The sequence below is a fragment of the Eutrigla gurnardus genome (assembly GCF_963514095.1).
Source record: "Eutrigla gurnardus genome assembly, chromosome: 8".
NCBI classification, from domain to species: domain Eukaryota; kingdom Metazoa; phylum Chordata; class Actinopteri; order Perciformes; family Triglidae; genus Eutrigla; species Eutrigla gurnardus.
The window spans coordinates 24,802,744-24,827,954 of NC_139922.1; the positions used below are offsets into that span (position 1 = coordinate 24,802,744).

The window sequence follows — 25,211 nt, forward strand, 5'->3', positions numbered from 1 at the left end:
CTGAGGAAGTATTCAGGTGTTGTACTGCAGTAAAAGTACTAATACCACACTGAGGTAGCATTCAGGTGTTCTAGTGCAGTACAAGTACTAATACCACACTGAGGAAGTATTCAGGTGTTGTACTGCAGTAAACTTACTAATACCACACTGTCTGTCTGCTGCAGAGGTGGAGGAAGTATTCAGGTGTTGTACTGCAGTAAAAGTACTAATTCCATACTGAGGAAGTATTCAGGTGTTGTACTGCAGTAAAAGTACTAATACCACACTGAGGAAGTATTCAGGTGTTGTACTGCAGTAAAAGTACTAATACCACACTGTCTGCTGCAGAGGTGGAGGAAGTATTCAGGTGTTGTACTGCAGTAAAAGTACTAATACCACACTGAGGAAGTATTCAGGTGTCGTACTGCAGTAAAAGTACTAATACCACACTGAGGAAGTATTCAGGTGTTGTACTGCAGTAAACTTACTAATACCACACTGTCTGTCTGCTGCAGAGGTGGAGGAAGTATTCAGCTGTTGTACTGCAGTAAAAGTACTAATTCCATACTGAGGAAGTATTCAGGTGTTGTACTGCAGTAAAAGTACTAATACCACACTGAGGAAGTATTCAGGTGTTGTACTGCAGTAAAAGTACTAATACCACACTGTCTGCTGCAGAGGTGGAGGAAGTATTCAGGTGTTGTACTGCAGTAAAAGTACTAATACCACACTGAGGAAGTATTCAGGTGTCGTACTGCAGTAAAAGTACTAATACCACAATGAGGAAGTATTCAGGTGTTGTACTGCAGTAAACTTACTAATACCACACTGTCTGTCTGCTGCAGAGGTGGAGGAAGTATTCAGGTGTTGTACTGCAGTAAAAGTACTAATTCCATACTGAGGAAGTATTCAGGTGTTGTACTGCAGTAAAAGTACTAATACCACACTGAGGAAGTATTCAGGTGTTGTACTGCAGTAAAAGTACTAATACCACACTGTCTGCTGCAGAGGTGGAGGAAGTATTCAGGTGTTGTACTGCAGTAAACATACTAATACCACACTGAGGAGGTATTCAGGTGTTGTACTGCAGTACAAGTACTAATACCACACTGTCTGTCTGCTGCAGAGGTGGAGGAAGTATTCAGGTATTCATTGCTGGTGTGAATGTTTTGTTGTGTTCAGATGGAGCTGCAGTTCCTCACGTCGCCACTGGAGGTCAATGTTGTTCTTGTTAGTGAAACTGACTGATGGACTCAACAGCATCATCAGGTACTTTACTGTAGTACAAGTATGTCAGAATCCTCAGCAGAGGTGGGGTTCTTCAGTAATATTTTTCAGGTACTTTACTTTAGTATTTATTTTTCCTACATGTTAAAATTACTATCCATACTTTCTAAACATGCTTGTTACTTTAGTTTTAATGCATTTGAGGAGGATTATTTATACAATTTTTTGTATTAATAAGCTGAGAGATTCAGCTTATTTATACATTTTTTGTATTAATAAGCTGAGAGATTCAGTTAGTCTGAAGTAATAAAACCAGCCAGTAGAACTGTACTTCTAATACCACACTGTCTGTCTGCTGCAGAGGTGGAGGAAGTATGCAGGTGTTGTACTGCAGTAAAAGTACTAATACCACACTGCCTGTCTGCTGCAGAGGTGGAGGAAGATGAATATACTTTTACTTTCTACTTTGAGTACATTTCAGAGCCTGTACTTTTACTTTAGTACTTTAGTAAAGCAGTACTTAGAGAACGTACAGTTGTATTATAACTGATTGGAATGACATCATCTGTTTGAGCTCACGGATGTTTGAAGACAATAAAGTTATGAAAGAGTTCTTTATTTGAACAAAAGGGGAAAAAAAACCTTTGTAGCCAATCAACGCTTCAGGATTTATGAGGTTTGTTATCAGGATACTATCAGGTCTCACACACACACACACACACACACACACACGCACACGCACGCGCACACACACGCACACACACACACACACACACACACACACACACACACACAGACACACACACACACACACACACTGTATGAAAGGCTATATTGCATATGTGAATGTATTTGTTGAGCGTGTGTGTGTCTGTGTGTGTCTGTGTGTGTGTGTGTGTGTGTGTGTGTGTGTGTGTGTGTGTGTATCAGAAGGTTTCACAGAGGTATTCTCCCATGATGCACCAGGGCAGTGGACTTTTTTCGGGACTTTGAAATCCCAAGTTCTGATCTGAAACAACATAAATAGACAGAATTAGATACAATTTACTCAAGTACAATACTTAAGTGAAAGTTTTGACGTACTTCACACATTATACCTATAATATAATATATTATATATTATTATTATATATATTAATCTGGCCCTGTGATAGACTGGCGTCCTGTCCAGGGTGTACCCTGCCTTCGCCCAATGACCGCTGGGATCGGCTCCAGCCCCCCCGCGACCCTGAATAGGCTACAGGATAAGCGGTAGACAATGGATGGATGGATGGATGGATATTAATCTGCATATTTTTAGTTTTTGATACAAGTACATTGTGATGCTGATACTTTTGTACCTTAAAGCTTCTCTACATTGAATTCTGAGTATTTCTGTTCTCAACATGGCGACGGCTGAGCCGGCGGCTAGCAGCTGGACCAAGCAGGGCCAATCAGCATCCCGTGAGGACCTACTGGCAGCTAGGGGGCGGGGCTCAGGTGTGTGTGAGACGACACAGAAAGGCAACAGTTTGTTCACCCTAATTTCATCTTTAACTCCCTCACTCCAAATGATTGACAAATAGTTCATCCAATCACCTGCCAGGATATTATGAAGGCGCTGCCCTTTAACTAACAGTTTCACGTGATGGCAATTCAGGTTAAAAACTATTAGCTAACTCATTATAAAAGTTGTAGTTCTTCTCGTTAAAAAAAAGATGCTCAACTTACTCAAAGGCGCCCCCTTGTGGCAGAAACTGTGCAGCTAGCAAGCAGGAAAAACAGCAGAGAATAATAATTTGCCAACATTGCAGCTCAGATTTGGAAAATAATGTCAAAACTTAAATTACAAAAAAACATGTCAATTAAATAGAATTACAAAAAACCCAAATGGAGCTGATTTTCTAGTCTTGCCCGAAGACACCTCGGCACGCAGACTGAAGGAGCCGGGACTCGAACCACCGACTCCATCTCCGCCTCTGAGCTGAACCGCAAGTCATCGCTGGCCGTTTGCTATCGAGGTTGTTTTCACTCATAAGGAAAGTTTTTCCTCCCCGCCAGTAAAAATGCTGACTCATGGCTGAATAATGAGATTTACATTGAGAACACAAACACTCAAACATTCCGAAGGCTTCCGACGAGGACGTTAACGGTGAGCAACGTATCGTCTTCCATGTGAGCCGACGCCGCGCTGATCCCGCCAACACACGGCTGAACGCCGGAACACGGATTTTCAGAGGATTAACTTTAATATCACTAATGCCTTCTGCTCTTCACAGCATGACAATGAACCGCTGACTCATGTTAAAAGGGAACGCTCCTCATCTGGAGGCGCATCGGGATGTGCAGCGACCTGCCCGTCAGCGTCGAGAGCAGAGGACTGTCATTACAGCTGCAGCTAACGATTATTTCTAACCCGTGGACTGTTTCACTCGATTGGTCAATTAGACGTTAAATGTCGGAAAAATCATTACGTTTGTTATTTGTTTGTCTGTTGACCTTAAATGTGTAAATAAAGTTAACTTGACTTGCATTAAAATGTCATATCCACCACTTCATTGATACACAGAAGGTAAGTAAGCAGTAGAATATATACCTATAGTACTAGTACATGATGTATAGTACTAGTACATGATGTATAGTACTAGTACATGGTGTGTCACATGACCCACAGAGTTATCAAGCAGGAACAAGTTGGTATTTGATTGGCCAACGCCCAACACCACCTCAATGAATCACTCGCGTGTCAATCGACAGGTGTTACGAGTGTTTCAGGTGCTGCAGCTCCTCCGTTACTGTCAGCCAATCAGGTGAGTCGACAGGCTGGATACGGACACGGCGTTCCGCTCCATCCTCCTGTCTCCTGCAGCGCTATATAAGGTCGTCTGTCTCTCCCAATGGGAAGACCTGGAGGACAACAGGGGTCAGCTCCCACACACACGCACACACACACACACACACACCTTATATGGGGGAGAAAGTCAGTGGAAAATGTCGGTGTGAAACAGCAGAGCATGAAATTCCTCCTTTCTCCTTAAATCCAGACTAAACCTCTGTGAGCCGAGTCATGTTTGGTTTGGAGGGAATAGAGATGAGCTGAGTCATGTTTGGTTGGGAGGGAATGGAGATGAGCCGAGTCATGTTTGGTTTGGAGAGAATGGAGATGAGCTGAGTCATGTTTGGTTGGGAGGGAATGGAGATGAGCTGAGTCATGTTTGGTTGGGAGGGAATGAAGATGAGCCGAGTCATTTTGGTTTGGATGGAATCATGAAGAGCTGAGTCATGTTTGGTTCGGATGGAATGGAGATGAGCCGAGTCATGTTTGGTTTGAGGAAATGGAGATGAAATGAACTGAGTCATGTTTGGTTTGGAGAGAATGGAGATGAACTGAGTCATGTTTGGTTTGGAGGGAATGGAGATGAACTGAGTCATGTTTGGTTTGGAGGGATTGGAGATGAGCGAGTCATGTTTGGTTTGGAGGGGATGGAGATGAGCTGAGTCATGTTTGGTTTGGAGGGAATGGAGATGAGCTGAGTCATGTTTGGTTTGGAGGGAATGGAGATGAACTGAGTCATGTTTGGTTTGGAGAGAATGGAGATGAACTGAGTCATGTTTGGTTTGGAGGGATTGGAGATGAGCTGAGTCATGTTTGGTTTGGAGGGAATGGAGATGAACTGAGTCATGTTTGGTTTGGAGGGAATGGAGATGAGCTGAGTCATGTTTGGTTTGGAGGGATTGGAGATGAGCGAGTCATGTTTGGTTTGGAGGGGATGGAGATGAGCTGAGTCATGTTTGGTTTGGAGGGAATGGAGATGAGCTGAGTCATGTTTGGTTTGGAGGGAATGGAGATGAACTGAGTCATGTTTGGTTTGGAGGGAATGGAGATGAGCTGAGTCATGTTTGATTTGGAGGGAATGGAGATGAGCCAAGTCATGTTTGGGTGGAGGGAATCATTATAAGCTGAGTCATGTTTGGTTCAGAAGGAATGGAGATGAGCTGAGTCATGTTTGGTTTGGAGGGATTGGAGATGAACTGAGTCATGTTTGGTTTGGAGGGAATGGAGATGAGCCAAGTCATGTTTGGGTGGAGGGAATCATGATGAGCTGAGTCATGTTTGGTTCAGAAGGAATGGAGATGAGCTGAGTCATGTTTGGATTGGAGGGATTGGAGATGAGCCGAGTCATTTTGGTTTGGAGGGAATGGAGATGAGCTGAGTCATGTTTGGTTTGGAGGGATTGGAGATGAACTGAGTCATGTTTGGTTTGGAGGGAATGGAGATGAGCCAAGTCATGTTTGGGTGGAGGGAATCATGATGAGCTGAGTCATGTTTGGTTCAGAAGGAATGGAGATGAGCTAAGTCATGTTTGGTTTGGAGGGATTGGAGATGAGCTGAGTCATGTTTGGTTTGGAGGGATTGGAGATGAGCTGAGTCATGTTTGGTTTGGAGGGAATGGAGATGAGCTGAAGGATAAAACGCTGTTTGGACTCGTCTGCTCACAATCACGACTGTGAGTCACACAAACAACACAATCACATGGAAATGCATCTTGTGTGAATGACGTAAAATAAAACACAGTAAAGATAATCATTTTATTTACTTTTAATTGATCTTGAAATACTTTGCTTACAATTTTTGTTATCCTACATCAACCCTGACAACTGCATGGTCTTAGCATTTTACTGTAGTTAGAGGTTTTGTTTGTATTTACGTGCTAAATAAATGTAGCCTATTTAATATATGTGTTAGTATTTTACTTACATCGTCCCAGTTAGCCGACCTCGTCTTTAACCTCCAGAGAAGTTTGTGTTTTCCACTTCAGACGAAAATCTCGCCTCTTCTCCCTTTTTAGACAGCTGTCATTTCTAAATCCGTCCTCTGAGCGTCCAGCAGCCCGTCGGCCTCCATCGCTTCAAAAGGTAGACACATCTGTGTCATACGCACACACACACACACACACACACACACACACACACACATATATACATACACACACAGCCACGCAGGATGGGGATAGTTTAATTGATGACTCTAAATTGCCCATAGGTGTGAATGTGAGTGTGAATGGTTATCTGTCTCTACATGTTGGCCCTGTGATAGACTGGCGTCCTGTCCATCCAGGGTGTACCCTGCCTTCGCCCAATGACAGCTGGGATTGGCTCCAGGCCCCCCCCCCCCCGTAACTCTCGTCAGCTTGATCCACTTTTGGCAACATTACGTTGACAAAAGCTATCAACCCAAACCTCAGACCAAGTCTTCGCTCTAAAACGTAATGATGTATGTGCCTACGTCCCCACAATGTCCCCGTGTTATTCGTGTCCCCACGAGGCAGGTAAAACAAATGTCTCACACACAGTGAGGTCCACATTTGTTCCTGACGTCCAGCGGAAGTTTTACGCCTTTCCAGAACAGGCCTATTCTCTCCATCACCATGGAGACCACAGCAACTCTGACTGCCCACCGTCACCATGGACACCCCCCCCCCCCACACACACACACACACACATACACACACACACACACACACACACACACACACACACACACACACACTATATAAATAAAATATCTCATAATGGACAGGCCAGGGGGAGCGACTAGACTACTAATTGTGAAGATTGTTGTCTTCTAGTAGTCTCGTTACTCGCTCAGGTCTCGGTGTTACGGTGCTGACCGGATGGAGGCCAATGTTCAAGGCATCTCATTGGACGATTTGAACAGACGCCTACCAGCCAATCAGGGACAAATATTTCTTTGGCCGTGAGGTGAACGTGTTTATCGACCTTCAAGTTCAAAATGCTGATTTACTCTTGCTGAAAGCGCTGCGATCTCTCCACCCTGTGTGTGTGTATGTGTGTGTGTGTGTGTGTGTGTGTGTCTGTGTGTGGTTGTGTGTGTGTGTGTGTGTGTGTGTGTGTGTGTCTGAGCCAGCGTATGGAGACCAGTGAAACCACCACTGGTCTGTTTACCAACTTGCTGCTTTAAAAACTAAAGCAGGAAGTCCAGACAACATGACACACGTACTCCACTGAAAGTAAAAGTACAATTATAAAGTGTGAAAATACTCCCCTGCAACTAAAAGTACTATTACAAACTGTCAAAAGGCTCCACTGCAAGTAAAATTACTATTAGAAAGTGTGAAAAAACTCCACTACAAGTAAAAGTACTATTACAAAGTGTGAAAATTCTCCACTGCAAGTAATAGTACTATTACAAAGTGTGAAAATACTCCACTGCAAGTAAAAGTACTATAACAAAGTGTAAAAATACTCCACTAAGTAAACGTACTATTAAAGGAAGTAACTAAAGCTGTCAGATGAATGTAGTGGAGTAAAAGTACGATACCACTGAGATGTGGTGGAGAGTAGGAAGTACTTTCTGACAGAAGATTTGTGGTTTACTTTGAAAAACCACAAACTTCCGTATTCATCGAGCAACTTCCTGTTTTGGAGGCCTGACGATGAGTTTGTATTTCGATGATTTCCTGCATCGATGACACCTTTGTTTACGTTTTCTTCTTCTTCTTCTTCCTCTTCTTCTTCTTCTTCTTCTTCTTCTTCTTCTTCTTCTTCTTCTTCTTCTTCTTCTTCTTCTTCTTCTTCTTCAGCTGACCATCAGTGGAACATCGTGAACCTGCAAACAGGACTATGAAGGTCTGGTCCCAGTGAGTCCTGGACCCTCAGGGACAGATCCACCCCCTGGTATGAAGGGTGACTATGAGAGGCTGCAGCTATGACACACCTATGATGTCACCTGGATGACATCAGCGCTGTGTAAAGCTGATACAGGTGGGACGGTCCAGGTGAGCTCCATCAGGAAAACACAGGAATAATCAGCTTCACGGTGAAACACAGCGGTTTGTTTGTTTCTTCCGCGGACGAAACAGAACAGATGGAGAACGGACGTTGAACTGCTGTCAGAGGTCATGTGACTCGCACAAAATGGGGATTGCTGTTAGTTGTCATGGTGACGTCACAGTCCAGTCGGGTGATGTCAAAGTGATGTCACAGCTCGCCAGGAAGAGAGGACGCAGCTCTGGAGATGGACGTCTGCATAGGTAGTTAGCTAAGTAGTTAGCTAGGTAGGTAGTTAGCTTAGTAGGTAGTCTGACCTTGTCATTTGCAAGTGCCTTCATCATTTCAAGTGTTAATTGTAAAAAAATAAATATTCTTTTCAGGACTTGTATTCAAATGAGCATGTAGTAAGAAGGTGGCTCATTAGCATATTTAAACAAGACATTTTCAGAACTCTTTTGTTTTACATCTGGAAATATGTCACTTAACTAGTTTGTTTTAGTCGTGGGGGGGGGGGGGGGGGGGGGGGGGCGTGCCTCTTAGGCTTGCCAGTGCACGTCCGTTCTGGTCGTTGCAGGCTACGCGCGTGCACGCGCGGGTCCCTGTGGCGGGTTTTCTTTCTTGAAGCTGTCAGTCAGCCTTATCGCCACCTCCGCTCACTTCCTGGTTTCTCACACCGGAGTCTCGTACGCGCACGCCCCTAACACACACACGGTGACAGAGGGAGGGAGCACACGCACACATACGCACGCGCGCGCTTCAGTCCAACCCGCAGTAGTTGTGCAGCAACAATCTGCGGCTTCTGGCAACTTTTTTTTAAAAACAGCGAACTAACTTCTGACTCTCCTCCGGACTCCGGAGGTTTTTGTTTCTCCGGCCCGCTGCCATGCAGAACCCGGACCCGGCAGGGAGCGCGGGGAGGCGGACTCACTGAGGACGGGAACCTGCAGGCTGGACCTAGACTTTCCTGGTCCTGGTTTTAGTCCTCCAGCTGTTGCACGTGAAGAAGGGACGTTTGGTTTCTGTTCTCCGTGGAGGTGGGGAGATAAAGGGGGACGACAGCTCTCCCGGACCCGGACTCTCTACCTGAAGGCGTCTTCTCGCTGGATTCCGATTCGGCTGCAGGATGTCGGACTCTGCCTCCAGCTTCCTCCACATCGGGGATATCGTGTCCCTGTACGCCGAGGGCACCGTGAACGGCTTCATCAGCACCCTGGGGTGAGTTCACTGGCACCCACACACTGCACCCACAGTGTACTTAAAAAAAGTTCACACGCGCACACGCTTTTAGATACAAAACAAGGGGGACGGAAACATAAGACACAGATCTGTAAACTTCAGTGTTCCCTGAACGCCTCATCCTGTACTTTACTGTCCTGGCCTCTTGAAGTCTAAAAGGCTCATTTCTACTACACACCTATCATTTAATTATTGATTATGTAAAAAAAATAACATGTAAAAAAAAAAAAGTGTCAGTATTTAAAGGCATATTTCAAAATTTTAAAATGTGAATCATTTACTGTCAGGACTAAAAGCACTTTGTTTTTAAAGGTCCTATATAAATTGCTTTCTTCTTCTTCTTCTTCTTCTTCTTCTTTATTCAAACAACATTAACTTAATTTGATAACTGATAATAATTGATGATTGATAGGGTTGGGGGCAAGAAATACTGTTAAACCTTTTGGTAACAGTTGCTTCTTCAGTCCACTAGATGGCGCTGATGTTTTTCTGCTGTCATGAGAAAAGTCAGCTGATTGAGCCGAAACCGCGAAAACGAACAAAGACAATGTGATACCCGACTTGCTGCATCTGTTGTTTGAGGCCTGGAGGTCGGAGGTCGTTCATCAACAACCTCTACTAACACGTTACTTGTTTTTTAGAGGTTTTAAATTCTCTACCTCCGAGTCCGTCCTCCTCTCACCATCACAGTCATAATAAATATCACTTAAATATCAATATGAACCTTTAGGTAATATTAGACTACTATGCGTATATTTTATTTCAACTGACCCGCTTGCAAACGACCCGAATATCATTAAAACATCTTTGTTTGACTCATCACTGTGGCTGATGTCAGTGATGATTCTGATTAAGTTGACACATTATCTAACCTCGTCGGAGGTTTTATCATAAAGTGGAGGAATAAAATCTCCCTTCGATCTAAAAACGTAGTCGTCCTGACGTCATCTCAACTTTTAAACAGCGGTTTAGGACTTCATCACATGCACACAGATGTTTCCAGCTAAACGTAGACCTCCTTGTGTGCACGGGGTCTCCATGGAACCGGTGATGTACACCCACACACCTGATTGGTCCTCATCAGAGTTCCATTAAACTGGACCCAAACTGGTTCAGTTTGAAACCAGATCAGTTCACCGAGAATGTCCTCCGGTTTTTAAGAGCTTGTCGACGACCGGGACCTGGTGGGACTGCTTCCAGGTCTGGAAATGCTGGAGGGTCAGACAAGTCCTGGAATTTACTTCAGGGACACACACACACACACACACACACACACACACACACACACACACACACACACACACACACACACACACGCATAAAGACAGCAATGCTCCTCAGTTTACACCCATTAAATGAACAATGGTAATTACAGTGGGTGTGGTTGTTTAGATTATTAAAAACATTTGGTGTCACTGTTCATCTGCTCTGCACGACCTGCCGCCATCTTGCCACCACACACACACACACACACACACACACACACACACACAGACACTGAGCCTGACCCGACTAGTCACTCATGTAGGTCGTTGCCTGTGAAGCTTCAGTTCAAACTGTAAAAGTTAATTTACTATAATTATTTATTCATTCATATTTTTGTAGTTAATAATAATAATCGAAACTGTAAGAACTCGATGACTTAACATCGTCCTTTTACAGTTTTAGCTTTTAGCAGCTTTAGTTGTTAGCAGCAGCCTCCTGTCTCGGCTAAATAATGGAGCTAATGCTAACGTCCTGGAGATATGTAACGTTGCATTCAAGCTCCGTTCAGTAAAACCGACAAGTGTTATCTTGTAAAATGTAGTTTTCTTTGGTGAGAAACCGGAATGTCTACAGTCATTACAGCTGATAATGTCTTCCCAACCGCCTAGCACCCATCCTCTGACCCCCCCGCAGATAAACAGTCAGCTCTGTCAGCGCGTTGTTTGCTGTAGTTTGTACTGTTAGTGTAGCGTTAGCTCAGGCGTGGAGAGCAGTACAGGTACTTTCTGTGTAGTACTCCTGTCTGTGATAACTTGTACACTAACTCTACTGCGGTAAGAGTTGTTGTTGTTGTGTTTCGTACATAGAATATACACTCATATATATAATCTATACATATAGAATATACACTCATATATAGTCTTTACATATAGGATATACACTCATAATCTATACATATAGAATACAGTACACGGTGGGAGGACCTGACTATGATACAGTATGTGAAGGTATAAGTACAAGTTATGTACAGTATAAACAGCTATAGACATGATATGAATACAATGAATATACTACAGAGTACACATAGATACTCTATAGGTCAGTCTAGAGAGAGGCTAAGTCCTGTCCCTTGGTGACATCACATGAGTGAGTGAGTGAGTGAGTGAGTGAGTGAGTGAGTGAGTGAGTGAGTGAGTGAGTGAGTGAGTGAGTGAGTGAGACTCTGTATCTGTCCTGGGGTAATTCCTCATTCTGCTCCAGAAAACTGCAGAATATTCTGGGGGATCAGTTGTGTGGTTCTCAGAGGAACCCTATGAACATTTTGTGGTTTTCATCGAAGTGTCTCGACACCCAGAAGCTCGAGGTTTTGTATATATCTAATATAATATAATACAATATGTCCAAAAAATTGAAACATAAGCGAGCCAGCTCAGACTGAGTTTTATTATTATTTATAGTAGGAAAACAACCTTTTTGTGGTCTAACCTGGTTCAAGAAAGTTACGGTGGAGAGTACAACCTTTAACACACTGAGAGAAAGTGGCAGCTATGTCTGGTTGTATGGCAGGAAAAGGAAGTGGTACCAAGTGTGTCCAGGAGAGATTTCCAGAGTGTGTGTCTGTGTATGTGTGTGTGTGTGTGTGTGTGTGTGTTTCCTGTGCTCGTACACCCACTCACTTTGTGTTTGACTCGATCTTGACCTTTACAGCGTCTCTGAACCCTGAGACTCCACGTGTTAACTTTCACTCACTCTCATTGATCTCAATAGAAACAATAGGTCGTCATGTTTAGCCACACTAGCGTCACATGCTAACAGCTGTGACGGAGCAGATGTCATCGGGTCCACCACATCTGTCCACAGTGAAACAGCCTCCACATCTATAGGATGGATTGCTTCCTGTGTCTAAATTTGCGGTACTCTAATACTTTTTTTTTTTTTTAACTATCGGAAAGAATAGAAGAGCATCCCGATGTAACATCTACTGGCGGAAGAACCAGGAAACAAACTCAGAGGCAAGGCAGTAGTCATTGTAATGTAATTAGTTTTACATGCTAAGAATGTTACCATGCTTAGTATCAGGTTGTTAGCATCCAGTAGCCGCCAGCATATAAATAATATTTTAAGAATGTTAGAACTAAACAAACACGAGCCTCGGCTGTACTGTGTTTATTTAGCATGCTAACACGCTTACTAGGATGGTGATCATGACAAACATTAACAGACAATGTGAATAATCCTGGACCTCCTCGAGCGCCGGACCGTGTCGGTCCTCCGCCCGTTTAATCAAACACAATGAAACTGACCCGCCCGAAGACGCAGCAATAAAACCACAAAGAGAACAACAGCTCGAACAGCAGCCTCTGGGATTCTGCCCTAAAGATTTATTGATTCATTTCGTCATATTTCTATTCTCTAAACTACCGATATTTGTACATAGTGTCCAGACTAGGGGGGTTGTTGATGAGGTTGTTGTTGTTTTTTTCTGGAACATTTTGTTTTATTGAATGATGATCAATTTACAGTTAACGATTTAGAGAACACAGAGTCGTCTGCATACAGAGAGAGAACATCCTCACCACTGGTGGAAACACAGAAAAATGGTAATGGACTCAGTGACACAGTCACACGTCTTCAGCTGTCCACATACTTTTGGCCACGTAGTAGGGTTGTCAAAAGTATCGAAACTCAAAAAAGTATCGATACCACCCCCCCCCCCCCATCACCCCCCCCTTAACACTTAAGTTAATTTAGTTTTTATCAGGCTTGCCTAATATTTACAACCTCAAAATATTGTTCCAATTGTTATTTATTTATTTTTTGCACTACCTCAGACCTGAAACTTGTTATTTTTGCATTTTTTTGGTTAATAAAAATATTTCTTTTAAATTTTGGGGTCTTTTTTTCATCCTTGTGGTATCGAAAATGGTATCGAGTATCGAATATTTTCTTGAGTATCGGTATCGAGTTGAAAATTTTAGTATCGTGACAACCCTACAACGTAGTGAACTAGAGTCTGCAGACAGACAGACAGAGAGAGAGAGAGAGAGAGAAAGAGAGAGAGAGAGGAGGGGGGAGAGAGAGAGAGAGAGACTCTTGAATTAGAGGATCTGATGAAGACGAGAGAAACCTGAGTGGATGAACCAGCTGGTTTCCTCACAGTCAAATTCTGTGGCGTCAAAACAAATATCATCTTCATCTTCTCTTTAGTGAAGCAGCATGTGACACAGCCGGTTTCTAGGCAACCACTGAACACTCAAATTTAAAAGCAATATGTATATATATTCTATCCCGTTTTTATTCCTGCTAGTCCAGTTCCTTTGAGCAGATCTGAACTCAGAAATCGCACTCTGCTAGGAAACAAACCAACCGAGCCGAGACTTCCGAGTGTCAGGGGGGTCTCGACCTCCTAGATTCGGGGAGGTCTAGACCTGCTAATGTAAGGGGTCTAGACCTACTAGAGTTGGGGGTCTAGACCTGCTAGAGTTTGGGGGGGTCTCGGGGCGCTGGCAGTCAATCCATGGAGCCTTTTGTTTGGGGCGAGATCGCAACCGACCCCCAAACGGCTGCTGCCGTACCAAACCGTCGCAACAAATATTAACGTAAAACCAATGAGTTCTTTCTTGACCAAACCGATGTTAATGAGATTCACGAGGTGTGACTGAGATGAAAGCAGTAACTCATTAACAGCCACAGTTAATCTTAACATTGTGAGTGTGGTGAACTGATTGGGAGTCTGTGGTTCAGTCTGAGTGCAGATGGACAACAGCTGCACCTGTTCAAACTCATATATTCAAATCGGTTTTACCTGCCGGAGAGCAAAACCACATCTCACAGACCACAAACAAATCATGACTGCTGCTGAGTTATTATTTGCCCTGAACTTTTAGATCGTTAGTACTCAGTCTCTCTCTTTGCAGTAGCTGACTTTTCTTTGTCTTGATCCACAATCAATAACTTCACTTTTTAAAAAAAAGCATTCACACCAAATGCAAAGCAGATTTTTTCCTCTTGTTACTCTGCAAGTTTGACTGCAGGATCATTTGTTTTTATTCACATCACTCACACCACAAGAGGAGGCTTAGAACCAGAGAGGAGGCGGGGCTTCCCTCCATGTAGACCCCACCCAGGTCTCCTCCATCACGGCTGAAATCTCCCCTATTGCTGCTTTGTTCACGTTGAAGTCCCAGATCCACCAGGAACCCAGACCCCATCCTGTCTGGGTTCATGACATCATCCAGACATTGTAACGTTGTAGCTGCTCTATTTGACTCAGCTTGTGTGCTTGTTATCATCATGCAGATGCTGTGATTGTGAGTCATGGTTTGCCCAGATCCAATTTAAATACTTTGGTGAAGTCATCTTGACATTTAACTCGATCTGTTTTAGTCTTTGAAGTGGAATGAACAGACTTTTAGAGAGAGAGGCAAAGAAGACAAAGCTGTTAACGAGACGTTTGGCGGATCCCGACCTGAATGCCGTGATGTGATTTGTGGCGTCTGGTTCTGACGGTGAGAAACCGCAGGCTGAACGCCGCGTGAGTCACCGAGTCAACATACCTGAGCATGACTGACGGCCCCGTGAATGCAGCAATCAGCAGCACAGAGCTGGGACTCACCTGGGCGCCACACAAAGGAGCTGCTGCAGCGATGGCGGACCACGTGGGCGGTCGCCGGCGTCACACTTCCATAGAAAACATGAAAGAAACACAAGTGGCACGGAGGGAAAACTGAATGAATAGAGAAAGAGAAAAGTTGGAAGATTCGAATGTGAAATGTGCTCATGCAAAACAACATTTTATTGTGAAATAGAAGATGAAATGTAGGCTACTTCAAAATAAAAGTCCATATTTTGCTCTCTTGCTGTGAGACGATAAATCCTTCTTTTCATGCAGCGAGCAGACGGCAGGATTACCCATCCATTCACACACACTTCAACTCCTTTCAGCAGGACGCCAGCTCTGTGTGTGTGTGTGTGTGTGTGTGTGTGTGTGTGTGTGTGTGTGTGTGTGTGTGTGTGTGTGTGTGTGTGTGTGTGTGTGTGTGTGTGTGTGTGTGCGTGTGTGTGTGTGTGTGTGTGTGCGTGTGTGTGTGTGTGTGTGTGTGTGTGTGTGTGTCTCACTATTGAACTTCACTGGTGGTTCACTTCCTTCCTTCTAATCTTTGTCTTGTCTCTCTCTGACAGCTGTAGTTTGGTTCATTCTCTATAAATACTAAAGCACGAGTGAACATCACGTCTCGTTTATCACGTTCTCTTACCTCTTGTTATTAAAGTTAGTTATTTAGGTTTAGCTAGTTATTTAAATTACATACAAATAAGTGAAGGTTTACTTTGGTTTCACACGGGACACCGGCCCCTGGTAGAACTCCTGGTCAAACTCCTGGTCAAACTCCTGTATGATTAGACATCCTCACTATGAGGAATATATTTAAAAAAAAACATAATCTGGAAACGAACACGTTTCCCTTGTAATTCACGATTGAGACTATTTTACGAGATTATTATCTGATGGACCGACAAATGATCTGAGACGTTTCTTCTTCTGTGGTTCCGGTCTGCAGGTTGGTAGATGATCGCTGTGTGGTGGAACCGGCGGCCGGAGATCTGGAGAATCCTCCGAAGAAGTTCAGAGGTAGGACCGCGTCTGTTTCCTGGTTCCTAAAACTAATCTTTATATGAAAACATGTTCATGTGGAGGAACCTGTAATTATTAACTGATCATTAAATCTCCACTTAATAATCCTTTGGAAGTTTGGAACAGTTACTCGGAACTGGCTGCAGGACAAGAACCTGTCAAAACCAGTTTTATGACCTTGTTCACACATTGTTTTGTTTTTTATTAGAAACCTAAAATGTAAAACAGAAAACTGTTTCTATCCAGTAAAGGGAAGGTGTTCATTTTTACACAACAAGCTTTTATTTTGAAGAGAAAATACTTTTTTTTTTTTTTTTTTTTTAATAATCCACTAATATTTGCATCAACTCGGGTGTCAGACAGTTGGCACATGAACCCGAGACCACCAGGACCAGACCTGATTGATCTGGACCCAGCTCCGTATACATGTCACATTTAGTATTTATTATGTGGGTTCCCGATTTAGAACCCAGGCTATAAAAAACGTTGACGCCGATCCTCTTATTTAGTATATTTAGTATTTAGTTCACGCTGAAAAGGGAGCTGGACCTGAATCCTGGTTCAGGTCTTTGTTGAGAAGAACCAAATGGATTCATGAAAACCTCCAGAGTGCTGTATGAAATATAAATGATGTGTGTGAGTGATGGGAGTCCAGCTGCTGCCATCACACACACACACACACACACACACACACACACACACACACACACACACACACACACACACACACACACACCATCTGCTCCGTGTTTTAGTTTCAGCAGAAGTTGAACTAGTTTACAACTGGATCACAGTGAATGACAGCTCCAACTTTACAGACAGACGGGTGAGGTAGCTCCGCCCCCTTTTGCCAGCCCACCTGGAGGTTATAAGAATAATAATAATAATACAGGAACTCAACATCACACAACACAACACTGAAGCTTTTGTTTTGAAAAGTGTGAGAAAAGTTTAATCCCGTACTTTCCATGACTTTGATGCAGACAGGAAAGAAAGGGTCGTCATGGAGACGAAACCATTCTACCGACCTAAAGGTTGAGTTCACTCTCTTTCTGGAACGGAAATCTTTCAGGGTTAAAAAATTCAGCGTTTCTCAGATTGGACCATGATGAAACGTCATCATCAATGGAAAAAAATAGAAACGTGGTTTATTTGGTAAACTGTTAAAGGAAAACACCACCGCATTTCCATACTGAACTATGTTCTGCTCTGATCTTAGACGAGGTGATACATACCTCCCTCTCCTCTGTGCGTGCACTCAATGGCTCTTGCGCGGACTCCGCGCAGCGCTAATTTGCTAGCATGTAGCTTGTCCTTAGGATCCAAAGGGGGGTGAAGTTAGAAGCACTTCCACGTTGTCCCTATTTAAATACGGTTACGTGAGTAGTTACACGACCCAAGTTTGGTTACACAAAATGAAACATGCCAATTTTTCTAAGCGGATAACAAGGATAACTATATAGTATGGCGGAATAACAACTGGAAGCACTTCGATGTCGGCGCAGTAATATCATCACTCAAAACATGACGGGACTATATACCTTCTGCTTGTTTTCACAACCCTGTACGATGCACGTTATAACCATGATGTTTGATTGTTCACAAACTATCTTACTACAACCTGATGCTTCCTCAACTGTGCACAAACTACTACAGGTAGTGCAGGCGACGGCGTGCAGGTCACGTAGGTTCTATTGACGGAAGTAAGAGGGGGAGCGGAGTGATGATATTACTGCGCCGACGTCGAAGCGCTTCCAGTTGTTATTCCGCCATACTATATAGTTATCCTTGTTATCCGCTTAGAAAAATTAGCATGTTTCATTTTGTGTAACCAAACTTGGGTCGTGTAACTACTCACGTAACCGTATTTAAATAGGGACAACGTGGAAGTGCTTGGTCGCTTCTAACTTCACCCCCCTTTGGATCCTAAGGAATATACTGGGACAAGCTACATGCTAGCAAATTAGCGCTGCGCGGAGTGCGCGCAAGAGCCATTGAGTGCACGCACAGAGGAGAGGGAGGTATGTATCACCTCGTCTAACATCAGAGCAGAACATAGTTCAGTATGGAAATGCGGTGGTGTTTTCCTTTAAGAGAGAAAACGTTGTTGTGTGTGTGTGTGTACGAGTTAAATGCTCATTTCCTGATTACACACAAGTGAATAATGTTTTCCTTACACACACACACACACACACACACACACACACACACACACACACACAGACATACATACAGTAGTGACCTTCTGATGTACAGGATCTGTTGGAGGAGAGTCAATATTGACCTCCCCCGCCGTCTCCTTTCACTCCAGCTCTATTTGCCCTCCTCCCTCTTCCTCTTCTCTTCTGTTGTCATTCAATACATCGATACAGTGATCAACGAGCCGATAACGTCAATATATATATATATATATATATATATATATATATATATATATATATATATATATATATATATTATATGCATCCACTTGGCTGGTTTCGTGTATTTCGTCTGTTTCAGACTGTCAAACAGAGAAACTCCATATTTGGTCGGGAGGAAGAAAATATGTCTATAAGTCTTCAGGATGAAATTCTCAGAGATTAACGTCAGACGCTTCACCAGGTTGATGCTCTGATACCCAAAACAGCCAATTAGCTTCAGGTGCTGCTCCGCTGACCAATCAGCTCTCCGGAACTAATCACCGGTCATGTGACTCCACGATGAGCAGAATACAGCAGAAAACATGAGATTGTACTTTTTTCATCCTTATATTCTTATTGTTTTTTCTTATTTGTGTTCATTGTTTGGATTTCTTTTAGTCGTTTCATCTATTGGACTGTTTTTATCTTGTCTTACTATTTCTTTGATTTGTCTGTAAAATCACTTTATAAACTCTGTTTCTAGGACATGGAAAGGACATTTCTACTGGTTGTTTTATTACAAGACTAACTGAATCTCACGTCAGAATGATAAAAGAATCAATAATGCATTAAAAGTAAAGTAATAAGCCTGTTTATGCAACATGAGCAGTAGAAAGTACAGATATTAGTTTTAATCTCAAGTAAAGATACAGATACCTGACCTGAATACTACTGAAGTACTCTAATGAAGTATTTGCACTTGGTTACTTCCCACCTCTGAAAACTGCGATGTGAATCAAGTTGTTATTATTGTTGTTGTTAGATAATATATAACATATAATATAAGATAAGATGTTTCTACCAATTGGCTGTGTGTGTGTGTGTGTGTGTGTGTGTGTGTGTGTGTGTGTGTGTGTGTGTGTGTGTGTGTGTGTGTGTGTGTGTGTGTGTGTGTGTGTGTGTGTGTGTGTGTGTGTGTGTGTGAGACAGACTGTCTGTTTAAGGTGTGTCCTATGAGTCGTTACTCGGCGCAGAAACAGTTCTGGAAAGCCAAACAAGCCAAACATGAAAAGGACAAGATCGGCGACGTGGTTCTGCTGCAGAAGCTCCAGGTAACACCAACGCTGACCAGACGCTATATACGTTTCCACGACAACGGTCTCACTAACGAAACCCCACGTTTCCACGGCGACCAGGTTTTGCTAGTTTACACGCCGAGCCCCCCCTCCATAAACACCGTTGTCGTGGAAACGAACAGCCAGAACGTAAAACTACTTTTGTGTATTATGTTAAAGAACATTGTCGTGGAAACGCTTCTTAATCAATGAACAGATGAAAATAAAAAGAAATGGTGACTTTTGTTAGTTGTTGTGGTGACGTGTGTGTGTGTGTGTGTGTGTTTGTGTGTGTGTGTGTGTGTGTGTGTGTGTTTGTGTGTGTGTGTGTGTGTGTGTGTGTGTGTGTGTGTGTGTGTGTGTGTGTGTGTGTGTGTGTTGCAGCATGCGTCCAATCTGGAGCAGAAGCAGAACGAGACGGAAAACAAGAAGGTGCACGGAGACGTGGTGAAGTACGGGACCGTCATCCAGGTGAGCTGCCGCCACTAAACACGATAAGTATTCAGGTGAACGTTCGGATCTTCGTACGCTCGACTCTATGCTGCCGGGCTGTGTCTCTCATCTGGAAATAATATTAAAACAATTATAAAATGTTTAAAACATTCCCTTAAAAAGCCCGTATATAATTTAGTAATATTTTATATTCTGATCATTGAGTAAAGTAAATAAATATAAAAATAAATAAATAAGATAAGTTAAATAAATATATATTTAAAAAAAAAGTTAAATAAATAAATATATGAATAAATAAATAAAATAAGTTAAATAAATGAATAAAATAACTAAGTTAAATAAATAAAATAAAATAAATAAATGCACAAATGAAATACTGAACTTTGTGTTTCCCTCTGAGATGTAGTGGAGTAAAAGTATATTATAATGTGGTACTCCAGGAGAAAGTACTCTGCACTTTGTTCCTCTCCTGCAGCGTTACCAGCAGGTCTCAGGGAGAAACTCTAGATTTGATGATATGATGAAACACTCGTCGATGTCTCAGTTTGATCAGTTCAATGAAATAAACGTTATTAGTCCTCCGGGGGACAGGGGGCGCTGTACCAGAATTACACGGCGACACGAATCAAAGTTCATCAAGAGGAAGAACAAAGAGAACATTGAACTGAAGGGAACTGTGGTCCGTCACTCATCGCCATGGCAACATATGTCCTTTTGACTGTGCTGATAAATGTGTGATCATTTACCATTTACACACACACACAGACACACACACACATACACACAGCATGTGTCGTTCTCTGTGTATCGACGTGTTGCTGTCTGTTAATATGTCAATATTGACCTCAGAGCTGAAGATCTGACACACACACACACACACACACACAGTGAATCTGGGTGTGGTTGCTGCTGAGTGAAACTGTGTCAGATTGTTAAGATAAATCTTGTTTCTGGAGAAAGGTGTGTGTGTGTGCTTGTGTGTGTGTGTGTTTGCATGTGTGTGTGTGCATGTGTGTGTGTGTGTGCATGTGTGTGTGTGTTTAAGGTGTGGAGAGGCTGACACACACTGCTGCAGATAAAACAGACTGTAGGTGATAAAGTCAGCTTATTTGTGGTCTCTTGTCCAGACGCTCCTCCTCCTCTCTCCTCACTCCTCCTCACTCCTCTTCACTCCTCCTCCTCACTCCTCCTCCTCTTCGTTCTTCATCTTCATTCCTCCTCTTCGTTCCTCCTCTTCCTCACTCCTCCTCCTCCTTGTTCCTCCTCGTTCCTCACTCCTCCTCCTTGTTCCTCCTTGTTCCTCCTCCTCGTTCCTCCTCCTCACTTCTCCTCCTCATTCCTCCTCGTTCCTCCTCTTCCTCGTTCCTCCTCCTCTTTCCTCCTCTTCCTCGTTCCTCCTCCTCGCTCCTCCTCCTCCTTGTTCCTCCTCTTCCTCGTTCCTCCTCCTCGCTCCTCCTCGTTCCTCCTCCTTGCTCCTCCTCCTCCTCGTTCCTCCTCCTCACTTCTCCTCCTCGTTCCTCCTCCTCCTCGTTCCTCCTCCTCACTGCTCCTCCTCGTTCCTCCTTGTTCCTCCTCTTCCTCGTTCCTCCTCCTTGCTCCTCCTCCTCCTCGTTCCTCCTCCTCACTTCTCCTCCTCGTTCCTCCTCTTCCTCGTTCCTCCTCCTCTTTCCTCCTCTTCCTCGTTCCTCCTCCTCGCTCCTCCTCCTCCTTGTTCCTCCTCCTTGCTCCTCCTCCTCCTCGTTCCTCCTCCTCGTTCCTCCTCCTCACTTCTCCTCCTCGTTCCTCCTCTTCCTCGTTCCTCCTCCTCGCTCCTCCTCGTTCCTCCTCCTTGCTCCTCCTCCTCCTCGTTCCTCCTCTTCCTCGTTCCTCCTCCTTGCTCCTCCTCCTCCTCGTTCCTCCTCCTCACTTCTCCTCCTCGTTCCTCCTTGTTCCTCCTCTTCCTCGTTCCTCCTCCTTGCTCCTCCTCCTCCTCCTCGTTCCTCCTCCTCACTTCTCCTCCTCGTTACTCCTCTTCCTCGTTCCTCCTCTTCCTCGTTCCTCCTCCTTGCTCCTCCTCCTCCTCCTCGTTCCTCCTCCTCACTTCTCCTCCTCGTTCCTCCTTGTTCCTCCTCTTCCTCGTTCCTCCTCCTTGCTCCTCCTCCTCCTCGTTCCTCCTACTCACTTCTCCTCCTCGTTCCTCCTCCTCACTTCTCCTCCTCACTTCTCCTCCTCGTTCCACCTCTTCCTCCTTCCTCTTCCTCGTTCCTCCTCTTCCTCGTTCCTCCTCCTCGCTCCTCCAGGTAGAAGAACCTGTTTGAGTGTTTGTTCAGACGTCTGACTGTTATAAGAAAGAGACAGTGGATCGATGCTGGAGGAAAACATGGAGGTTTTTAAACAGGATCAGGATCAACCGGACCGGAGTCACACTGAACTTAGTTCTGAGACTCTTAAACCAAACAAACAGGAGGCAACAGAGCGTTTGATGGGGACTACTTTCAGCAGTGGATGAATCCACATTTGGTGCTCTAGTGAGTGTTTGATGTGGATCAAATGAACTTCAGTGTGTTGTTGGTGCTGAAGGAGCATCAGACTCACACATGACTTGGTATTCAGAGGAAACGTGATATGAAATATGGGGATGAAGCCCATCGAGGTGACGAGGTGATGAAGGGTCAAACATAATGATCTCACTGACACCATCAATGATTAACCTTCTCATTCTTTGATCTCATCATCTGACTGTTTTCCAGCAGAAGCTGTCTGACATTTCCAAGGTCATAATTGCCATTGTGGTAAGTTGTCCAACCTGCGGGGAGCTAAGTTGCCCTGTTGTCTGTCTGCAGCTGCTCCACATGAAGAGCAACAAGTACCTCACGGTGAACAAGCGCCTGCCGGCTCTGCTGGAGAAGAACGCCATGCGGGTCACGCTGGACGGGACCGGCAACGAGGGCTCCTGGCTCTTCATCCAGCCCTTCTGGAAGCTCCGCGCCAACGGGGACAACGTGAGTCCTGCTGGTCTCCCTTTAGCGCCACCTTCAGGGCAAAGTTCACCCTGCAACCTCCACGTTAAGCGCTCGTAGCTAACGCTGCTAACAAGCTAGCTAAGAAGCTGTGCACTGTCAAATAAATCAAATATGGTATATATATCTATGTCTAGTTTAATATGGGGAAGATATAGTAGTAGTATTATTATTAGTATTTGTGCCAGAAGCAGCAGCAGTAAACCTAGTACTAGTAGTGGTATTTGTACTGTAGTACAGGTAAAAGTGTTACTTGTACTGTAGTACCAGTAGTAGTGTTACTTGTACTGTGGTACCAGTAGTACAGAGTGAGTATCTGCTGCTGTTGCAGGTGGTGGTGGGGGACAAGGTGATCCTGAACCCGGTGAACGCCGGTCAGCCCCTTCACGCTTCAAACTACGAGCTGACTGACCATCCAGGCTGCAAGGAGGTGAGGCACGGCACCACTGAGACCAGTACTGAACGTGGTTCTGGTCCCGATGAGGACTAGTACCACACTGAATTACCCCCCCCCCCCCCCCTCTGTAGGTGAACTCAGTGAACTGCAACACCAGCTGGAAGATCAACCTGTTCATGATGTTCAGTGACCACCGAGAGGAAGTCCTCAAAGGGGTGAGTGTACACACATTAGTAGTAGTGAGTACTTCTTCATCAGTAATCAGGATGGATGGGTTTGTACTTGTACATGTCATTTTAATCATTGTTTATTTGGAAGATCTGAATCACCAAAGCTTTATTCTTTTAATATTTTAATCAAAGAAAACATTTCGGACCCAGAAATAAAATGTTCGAACAGTCCTTGAACCCCTCTCTGACTTCCTGTCTGTCTGACTTCCTGTCTGTCAGGGCGAGGTGGTGCGTTTGTTTCACGCCGAGCAGGAGAAGTTTTTGACCTGCGACGAGTACAAGAGCAAACTGCACGTGTTCCTCCGCACGACGCTGAGGCAGTCGGCCACTTCGGCGACGAGCTCCAACGCTCTGTGGGAGGTCGAGGTACACACACACACACACACACACACACACACACACACACACACACACACTGAAATTGTAGTAAACTCTCGCTGTGTGCTGATTGGTCCTTCAGGTGGTCCATCATGACCCGTGCCGTGGGGGGGCGGGACACTGGAACAGCCTATATCGCTTCAAACACCTGGCCACTGGCAACTACCTGGCTGCTGAGGTAACCATGGCAACCCTGTATATATATACTGTTTATATAATATGTTATATAATAATAATATGTTTGATTTTGTTTTAGGAGAACCCGGTTTATAAAGGAGACAATGCAGAGCCGCTGTCGGTGTCGGTGAGTCACAGTTCTATTTTATTTCATCACTTCACCGACGCCAGAGAGATTCACACCCCCAATCTTTGATCCCCCCTCACCTTTGACCCCTCTGTAGACGGACAGTCGTAGCAGCAAGCGTATCCACGGCGAGAGGATCAAGTACAAGCTGGTGGCGGTCGCTCACGGGAACGACATCGCCTCGCTGTTTGAGTTAGACCCGACCACGCTGCAGAAGACTGACTCCTTCGTGCCGCGGTAGGAACACATGGCTGCCGCTGCCGCCGCCGCTGCCACGCCTCTCACTTCCTGCCGAGGCTTCACATTAAAGTCGAGAAGGACAGGAAGTGAACTTAAATGAGGCAACTTTTAAATCCTTCTGGATCTTCTGCAGCCTGAGTTAACATGAGTGTGTCGTGCTGCTTGTGACCTAAACAAGCAACAACCTTTCTGCATGCTTTTATTGTGAAACATTTGTGCAGGAAGTCTTAACAGTAGATAATAGAGAATAGTATTTATTTTAAAAGAGAAACTCAAAGTAGCAGATTGGTAAGTACGTTGGTGTTGATCGTTATTTATTGTTTATAAATGATTTGTATTGAACAGACCGTGTGTCGGTTCTCTTCCAGGAACTCATATGTACGACTGAGACATCTGTGCACCAACACCTGGATCCAGAGCACCAACGTCCCCATCGACATAGACGAGGAGAGACCCATCAGACTCATGGTCAGTCTGGACCCACTGGTAGCTTAAAGCTGTCTGTGGTCCCCCAGAGGTCTACAATAGTACCTTAGTACAGAGATCAGACCAGACTATGTGGAGAAACCAGAGACTGTCTGGTCCCCCAGAGGTCTAGATAGTAGCTCACATTAGTCTAGAGACCAGACCAGACTATGTGGAGGAACCAGAGATTGTCTGTGGTCCAAACAACAAGGTCTCTGCTGTATTTATGTCTAG

The 25,211-nt window shown here is 44.2% G+C and overlaps 1 protein-coding gene across 2 annotated transcripts in view; it reads left to right on the top strand.

Annotated features, from left to right (window-relative positions):
* Window positions 1-8,701: 8,701 nt before the first annotated feature.
* itpr3 (inositol 1,4,5-trisphosphate receptor, type 3) overlaps window positions 8,702-25,211 on the top strand; it is an 84,590-nt gene continuing 68,080 nt past the window's right edge. For both annotated transcript variants that reach the window (XM_084014897.1, XM_084014898.1), the window contains exons 1-12: window positions 8,702-9,195; window positions 15,981-16,051; window positions 19,387-19,508; window positions 19,896-19,982; window positions 22,787-22,945; window positions 23,295-23,393; window positions 23,492-23,575; window positions 23,810-23,956; window positions 24,051-24,146; window positions 24,225-24,272; window positions 24,370-24,509; window positions 24,881-24,980. In XM_084014897.1, coding sequence (XP_083871023.1) covers window positions 9,104-9,195; window positions 15,981-16,051; window positions 19,387-19,508; window positions 19,896-19,982; window positions 22,787-22,945; window positions 23,295-23,393; window positions 23,492-23,575; window positions 23,810-23,956; window positions 24,051-24,146; window positions 24,225-24,272; window positions 24,370-24,509; window positions 24,881-24,980 — 1,245 coding nt within the window. In that variant the 5' untranslated portion in view covers window positions 8,702-9,103. The remainder of the gene's footprint in view (window positions 9,196-15,980; window positions 16,052-19,386; window positions 19,509-19,895; window positions 19,983-22,786; window positions 22,946-23,294; window positions 23,394-23,491; window positions 23,576-23,809; window positions 23,957-24,050; window positions 24,147-24,224; window positions 24,273-24,369; window positions 24,510-24,880; window positions 24,981-25,211) is intronic.